Consider the following 8,603-nt stretch of genomic DNA (forward strand, 5'->3'; position numbering starts at 1 on the left):
ATTTCTATTCAAGTGATAGGTATCATTAGTGAGATATTTACTTCTTGGCAGTGCAGTGAAGAGCTCAAATGATTGCTGCTAATTATCAATGTCTGTTGGCAGACAGCTGTAGATCATTATTGGCTGTGATCCTGTACTGCTGGTCAGAAGCTACTTTCAGCTGACCTGGCTCTACAAATATGCACTCAATGCAAACCTTGCAATGTAAGGTTTCATATATTACTGGTAGTCATGAGAACGGACATTTCAGTTGATATTTTGAGCACAAACCAAATAATGGAAACTGAAATGTAGTACAAGGCCGGTATCTAAAATGATGATGCTGGATTTATTTTGTTGATTTACTTTGGTGACACCTGCTCTTTTGTTATTTGTTTTCAACTATGAGAGTGGGCGCTCCTTCTGTCTGAATCACAATAGTAATAGTAATGTAATGTATGTCAAAACAAACTAAACAAAAAGGTTAATAACATGCTCGTGATTTGAGTGACAGAATAATCACAGCTATTGTAAGAAGCAACACAATTCCTTTTTAAACGTTTTTAAATTAGAGACTCCGACATCTAGAAACAGCATTTCCTTGCCTGAAAAACAGGCGACAACAAACTGACACAGAGAGGTGGACAAGGGCTCTGGAAGAGGCTAGAGGACGCATTGTGGCAGGGTACCAGGAGATGGAGCTGTGGCCTCGGACATCCACTCCCACCCGCAATAAAAGTGACTGATGGTGGAAACAAGCAGGGTAGCTTGACCTGCGCAGCCATATAAATTCAGATCCTCTGAGATCTTTCTGCTTTCAAATCACAGAGGGCATGTTTCTGCTAAAACTACCTTGATGCTTTTCAGTAGCTTTAGATGTTTCCAGGTGGATTTATATTCTTTTGGTTCTGCTCGAAGGACATGAACGAAACAAGGCCAGTCCTCTGATTTCTGATGGTAAAAACCGACAGTAATTCCTTATGGAACCAGTCTCCAACTAAGGAGGCCAACACAAGAAACACTAGACAGATTTGAGGTCATAAGCTATTCAGAAAATGTACTCATATAAGATATTCATATAAAGTTCAATATTGGTTGTTTGGACAAACAAGCACTGTTGGCTGCTTATCTGGGAATGTGGTGTAGAACAATCATTGTAAACAAGGTTATCTTATGGAACTATACATCATCCAAGCATATAGGGTACGCCTTTTATTCCTTTTATCTATTCATTTTTCAAAGTAGAGCTGTGAGGCAGAACGTTTCTAGTTTCAAGTGAATTCTTCCATCTCAAACAAATAAAGCATGTGCGTGAAGTGGAAACATGTATCGTGAAACCCGTGTGCAATCAAAACCAAATCCAGTACAGCAGTGTTAAAAAACTGTTAAGTGATAATGAGATTTTGTCGCATTTGTGTCAAGAGAACTCAACCCGTTTGAAGCTGTGGTTGGTTGTCGTGCAGGATAATTAGCAGCTCTCTAACGCGCACCGAAATATATTGAACATAATCAGCTGCACTGAGTCAGTAATTGTTGCAGGGCTGTTCTGGAATTGCATCATACTGTACAGGTGTTGGTGATTTCGTGCTCTTTCCCTGAACGTCCCCTGGTGGAGGACAACACTGTGGTTGGTCTAAATTTCGTGCGGTTACCGACTCAGCATGTGCTTTCCCAGGCAGCAGGTATTGCACCTCTCAGTTTAAATGTTTGTGAAGCCCCTCGGCAGCAGTGGTCACAAAATGAAGCTAGACTTCACTAGATCCCACACATTCACATGGCAAGGTTATCTCCGCTGCTTGTTTTTAAGTGCTGAATAAGGGCTTCCTCTTTGACTTTTCCTTTGCCATTCTAGGAATAGTTCAGCGACTGTCAGTGGAAACATGCTGTGATATAAAAGAGTGGAGGGAAAAATAGTTTGATATAGTTTTGAAATTATTCAAAAGCCTGGATTCCACAGGGATCAAAGACACTAAAAAAAAAAACAGGAAGTTTTTAAATAGCCGTATCTGGAACATGCTAAAAACAACTCAGGTTGCCTCATTATACATATGACAGCTCAAAGACTATTTTATACCCATTTTAAAAAGTCTTATTGATGTATTTTCCTCTTCTTTGCAGCCTCAAATACTACAGCCTTTCAACCCCTGCCTCAACGAGCACCTCCGCCAGGGAAGACTAGTAAAGTCTCCCCCCACCGAGGACCGCAGTGACCTCACGAGGAGCAGATCAGAGGATGGGATGCATATAGCTGACCACCTTCTTGAAGACCTTATGACTGTTATGTCCGGGCCAGCAAACCCTGATGAGCTGAGTCATCTCAGCCCCAGCCGGCACTGCCCAGGCTCCGGGGCTCCACAGGGGGTAACAGCCAGAGACGGTCCGGCATCAGCGGCTCAGTCAGCAGCCCAGCATGGACAGAGAGCTCCTGCTGTGATAGCAGAGAGCTTTGTCCCTTCTAAATCTGCTGGTTCGACTAGCCCTCGCATGCTGCAGCCTCCTCGCCTCCACAAGCGCGTGTCTCTCCCTGCACTCAAGCCAGGGGGCACTGGTGGCTTTGCCTCTCTTAAGCTGGGGTGTTCCTTAAGGACTCCGGCTAACCGGACCAAGCAGCTGCCCCCTCCGTCTAGAGGCCTTCCCTGCTTTAACGCTGGACCCCAGGTCCAGGCTCCCAGTCAGTGTCGTACTTCACTGCTTCAGCCTCGCAGAGCATCCGAGCCTTGCAGGGATCCACAATGGTCCAACTCCAGCCTGGAGGAGCCCAATCAGGGGACGCTCAAAGACCCCGGGTCAGCCAAGATCCTGATCCCTTTGAGTCGCTCATGTCTCCCCAAGCCAAAGATTCCCTGAGGAGCTCAAATCCACCCATCAAAACTTAAAACTGGAATCACTCTGACATTGATATTCATCCCCTTCTCTCCCCAGACATAATAGCAGTGTGATTGTTCTACCTTTGGAGTGTCAAAGGAGTATACACTGAGCTCATTAACTCGTATGGACCATGCAGGGACATCGGTATTGTGACTGCTGTGTTCTAAATTAGCATCTACAACTTCAGTCTGACTGATTGAAATATAGTATGTAGCAGGATGTTTCCTTCACAGCATTCATAGTGGTATGTGACAGGTTTCAGATTGAGGGGAATTCATGGAAGAAGAAATGCCCAGTTTACAAACCTTGCATGTGAATTTTGCTGATGCAAAAAAAAAAAAAGTAGTGTTACCATTCAAGTCAGCTTTAGGTTGTTTTTTTTTTGTAACATCCGCGGGCTGTTATCAAATTTAAAATCTAAGTTCAGTTGTCCTCACACGGGGGTGGCCTCTGACACACGGATGCATTTGGTTTTTAAAATGGAGGTGACATGAATGTGACCTTTGCAATGTAATGGCATATGGCAGGGGAAGATGGAGTCAAAAGAAGAAAGAAAAAAAGGAATAAAATAACAGCAGAAGTGAAATGGGGGCCAAGACTGAAAAACAAATCATCAAAGTGCTGTGGAGCTGTCACTCCCAGGATGAAAATGTGTGTGTGTGTGTGTGTGTGTGTGTGTGTGTGTGTGTGTGTGTGTGTGTGTGTGTGTGTGTGTGTGTGTGTGTGTGTGTGTGTGTGTGTGTGTGTGTGTGTGTGTGTGTGTGTGTGTGTGTGTGTGTGTGTGTGTGTGTGTGTACGCCTGTATGGAAGTGAGAGAGGAGAGACATAGTAAGGAGGTGCATACATGTTTCTGTTTCAGTTCACTATACTTACAACCTGCACCTATTTGCAAAAGGTGTCTTAAGATCTGCATGAATGGAAAGTGGAGAGAAATATAGATTTATAAAAATAATATAATAGCATACTGGTGGTGGAGAGATGACAGTGTTTCGGTTTTCATAATTTAGCGGAAAAGAGTAGTGGAATAAAAACCTAACCTCACTTAAGTCTGCCCAGGTACAATTTAGCCTCACTGTCTGTCATTTCATGGCTATGTGGGTTTGAAAATGACAAACAGTGAAAATAACGGGGTGTGTGACGAGAGAGAGAAGACAACAAATAAAGAGGAGTAATGAAGCTAATTTACAGTCTCGTAATCCTTACAACGCAAAACATCTGCCAGTAAATGTCACTTGTTGCTAGTGAAAATAAATGTGATTAAGTGAACACGGCCTCGTATGAAGACGTTACGATTTGACGTGTGACAAGTTCAGTCAAACTCAATTAAATAACTTGTGCAATGCACACTGACCCACCCATGGAAACGTCAGCTAACAGGGACTCATTAGATGTGTGAAGCTGCTGCCTGGTGTGTGTCTGTATGTGTGTGTGTGAGTGTCTTGAGTAGTCGTTTTCCTCCCTCCGTCTCTCTCCTCCTCTCGCTCTCTTGCACATCTCTTTGGGAACATCAAAGGCATTAGTGTGTTATTTTCAGGTAGGGAGCCTTTGGGGCTTTAGTGGTGTTTCTGTGGGAGCTTCTGAGAATTGTGTTTATCTCTCCTTTGCGGAGCCCTTTTTGCAGTCAAACGCTCCCCAAATGTCCCCGAACGGAGAGCAGCAGTGTGTTAAAAAGGCCTTCTGACAGCAACTCTGCTCTCTTCTCTGTCACGCCGCGTGACCGCTTGGTGTACGCCTCTGGCACTGTCCGGTCTACTGCGTCCAATAATGCACCCTACATAGACGGAGTGAGGCAGAGAGAGAGTGACACGCGGACACATCACGGCATACACATCCGGACACACAAGTTACATAGATGCACATGCACAGGAACTCTTGACTAAACTCAAAGAGACACGGAACTCGGAGAGAACACACACTCATCAGTTCACACACTTTCCAGTAGCCAAATAAGTGCGCCCACACACACACACACACACACACACACACACACACACACACACACACAGACTTTGAATTCTATGGTAAAGAATTTGAAATTGCATCTGTGTTGTTTTGGTAGCTCTCACAAAATGAGCTCTCCAAGTACACATTGATCCATCTGTCCACCATAGCCAAAAAAAAAAGAAGGTGGCTGGGCTGTATATTACCCTGGAAATGGGTAGAGGCTGGAAATGTGCGATCTATGCGGCTGATGAAACGTGTTTTCCCATTTGGATGGTTCAACATTGTGCCAAACTGACCAAGCAAAGAACAGCGATGGGTCAAGCCAAGAAAAAAAAAAAACATTTCTTTTTTAACGATAGAAAGACGCACAAGGAGAGACGAGAAGACTGAGCTGGAGGAGAGAAAGAAAGAATAATAGATGTGGAGATGAAATTGTGAAGGGGCTGGGATCAGGGTCGGCAAACTTTTTCTGCTTGTGAATGTTTGTGTGTACAATGTTGTGAGGGGTGTGTATAAGAGAGGAGAGCAATACAGAATACGTGGCGTGTTTGTTTGTGTGCAGTGTGGTCCAGAGAATAGCCCAATCCCCTCAGCAGTGTCAGTCACTGCTTAGTAATGCCAAACAGGAAATCAATGTTGCCCCGCAGTGTGTGTGTATGTGTGTGAATGTGTGTGTGCGTCTCCAGACACCTCTGGCTGCCAGGGCTTCTCTCGGAAGAACGTGTGTGTTTGAGAGGGGGGGGGGGGGGTATGTCTGCCCACAGGCCAAAGGCAAACCCATGCCAGGGAAAGCAGGGCAGTGACATCCGTCTCTCTCCCTGTGCTGCATTCCCCGTCTGCAAATCAATGTCCCCACTCAGATTAGCAGTCAAGCCAATCAGTCTTTGCTCGCCGCGCTGCAACAAAACCACAACCGGGCCTTCTGTAGCCATTCGGATCAATTCCAATGCAGGATCTTGATTCACTTTATTTTTGAGATAAGACTCGCGAGTTATAACGCTGCACTGCACAACGAGAAGAGGGGCCGGGTTCTTTTCTGTTGTTGCTCTGAATGTCTTTGGGCTACATTTCGGCACCGAGCACAAATTATCCATCAATGTAGATGTTTTCACGCAATACAATGGGGATGCATAACTACTAAGACTCTTCCCTTGATCCACTTATATTTTTAACTTGTAGTAGAGATACTGCAAAACAAAAAGAAAGAGGCACGTTTGTGGTTTCAAGCTTTTGGTAATCTATATTTTTATATCACCAATAGATCACATTACTATGTGTTCTTGTCGTGAATGATAATCATCAGCCAGGCTAACCCCTCGGCTCCACGGAGCATTTTAGCGACTTTATGTTGTTTTGGTTTTAATGCCCACAACTTTACTGTTTTGTTTCACTAACATCGATGTCATTTAAAAAAACTGTACACTTGCCCACTGTACGCTACCTGCCCAGCACCAGAGAGACAAATAAACACACATGACTCCAAATGAATGCGTATCTGCTGAATGAGTAAATACTGTATGTTGCCAACACGTTCCCCATGTGAACTTTACGAGGTGATAATCTGACGGAGTTTACAGCAGGTCTCTGCTGCTTGTGGCAAAGAAATCAGTTAATGCAAGTTTAAAACCATCAAGAGGAGTAGTTGTTTCCAAGCCACCACCGGCTCCTGGTGATGATTTTTGAAGCAAAAGTAGTCGTCCAAGCGGGGACAGACGAGGCACAGTCCATTAATGCACTTTCACAGCAGCTTCAAGTGTTCCAGCTGTCATTTTCATCATACATTTACATCTAAGTTTAAAGTGTTAGCAGATAAAGCACATACCTCGGTGTTGTTCCTATCTTCTTCCCCTACTATGCAAGGTCAATGTGTTCATCACAATATAATCTCCATCATCAGCTCCTTTCAGCTGTTGAGCACTGTCTTCAGTATACTGTGCAATATTGTTTGAAGGAAAAAAAACACAAGGGAACACTACGATATGGTTTTAGCGACCTTTTATGCAAATGCAAAAAACACAACAACCCAGATAAAGCTTTTTGAAAATCTGAACCTGAAGCACTTTAAATGTCATTAGTTGTTGATGCTGAATGAACATTAAACTGGATTTAGAAGCTGACTTGGTTTCTTCTTTCCCCATGTGTCTCTGTCTCCGAAGATCATTTTTCTAGGAAGTCATGTGAGACGGCAGTAAAGGTTGAACCAAATATTCCATCAGAATTGCTGATATATATCAAACTTCCAGGTGTGTTTACCTTAAAATGCTCAACTGTAGGTTAAAATGGCACAATGTTAAACATCAGAGTGGAAGGATGGTGCTGTGCCATCAATGAGAGGCTACAGGTCTAATCCCTGGACACCTGGTAGGAGGTTCTACTTTGACAGTCAATGCCATTCATTGATCTGGATCACAGACCCTCGCCAACGCTAACGCGCACAAAGATAAAGCTGCTGACCTCGGTTCAAGATGAAAGAGGAACCCCTGTCCTCAGTCTCTTTTCCTTGTTTTCACTGTCTGCTGGTTGTGTTTCTGTGGAAATAAAGTATGATAGGGAAATGTGGTTTGGTCTGATGTTCTTTTTTTTTTTTAAATATCACCCTTTTTTTAAATTAATTTATACAAACTTCAAAGGCAGTTACAAAGCCCTCACAAGCAACGTTCAGGCCCCTAAGATGCTGCGTTTAGGACTTAAAGCAAAAGGCATTACTCATAAAGCACCACTCATCGCTTTTCATTATAAACTATGCAGCCTCTGTACACCTTGCATATAGTCCACTTACTAATGAGGTTACACGCTTCAGAGGCGATGGGTGGATAACAGCCCGCCAAGCACAAGGAGTAGCATGACACTGTCATTAACTGGGAAAAGTGGGAGATGGAGTGCAAAAGGTTTTCTCTTGAAAGGAAGCCAGGCTCTTTTATCGTAAACTGTCAAATATAGGCTGCAGATTTTGCTCTGTGTAATGTTGGAGTGCTGCAGGTTGCTACACACGGGCTTGGTAGAGTCATTTTATGAATAATACTGAGGAGAGTGCACTTTCTTGTGTAACATAAGAAAACAAATATAGAATTGCTCTTCAATTATCCAAATGTGTAGCCTACCATGAGCACTTGTAACAGCAGGGTGGTAAAACCCTCAACATTCAGTGTTATTTTTCATTTCGCCTTAAAGGTCATCTTTTTCCACACATCTCCTCATCGAAGCTTTGTTATATTTTTTAATAGCCTAATTTCATACGAATGTTCCTGAAATACAGCTTAATGTATTTTGTGTTTGAAACTGTCAAGCCTCCAACAGCATTTAAGGAAGTTCTGGGGCCCTGCAGTGCTTGAGGTGAAAAAGATTCATATTTTCGAGGTTATTTATTAGCTAATCATTCCAACATAACAGGCAGGAAGAGAGATATAGAGGGGGAGAGGGAGGGAACTTATTAAAAACTTAAAATAACTAAAACAAACAAATTGACTTGGAAAACAACCAATCACTTAATTGAGCATCCAATCAGGAGAGTCTATGACGTGACGCCTCCACTCGGCTCACACGCACCTTTTCAAAATGGCGGCCTATTAAACCCACCGCTCCTCTTTACTCTTTGACGCTACTGCTCTGCTCATTTAGCTAACTATGTCATTAATGTCGCTGCGGACAGCTGCCGCTACAGTTCGTTCGTACGTTTGGACAGAAACACGTTCCCCTGCCAGAAAAACTACGGGTTTAATCGCTCCACACTGGCCTCAAACCAAACGGACTTCAAACCGGAAGCGGAGTTTTCTCGCGATATCGGCGCTTCACACGCAAGGTGAGTTTGTTGT

General features: G+C 43.6%; 1 protein-coding gene across 3 annotated transcripts in view; it reads left to right on the plus strand.

Annotated features, from left to right (window-relative positions):
- Positions 1 to 7,347, plus strand: part of ccser2a (coiled-coil serine-rich protein 2a) — a 50,170-nt gene extending 42,823 nt beyond the window's left edge. The window contains exon 10 of one of the 3 annotated variants that reach the window (XM_084020771.1): positions 2,098 to 7,347. In XM_084020771.1, the coding sequence (XP_083876897.1) occupies positions 2,098 to 2,826 (729 nt within the window). In that variant the 3' untranslated portion in view covers positions 2,827 to 7,347. The remainder of the gene's footprint in view (positions 1 to 2,097) is intronic. The other 2 variants (XM_084020772.1, XM_084020773.1) reach the window with 2 other exon arrangements.
- Positions 7,348 to 8,603: the final 1,256 nt, after the last annotated feature.

Source organism: Eutrigla gurnardus, assembly GCF_963514095.1.
Source record: "Eutrigla gurnardus genome assembly, chromosome: 11".
Classification (NCBI taxonomy): Eukaryota; Metazoa; Chordata; class Actinopteri; order Perciformes; family Triglidae; genus Eutrigla; species Eutrigla gurnardus.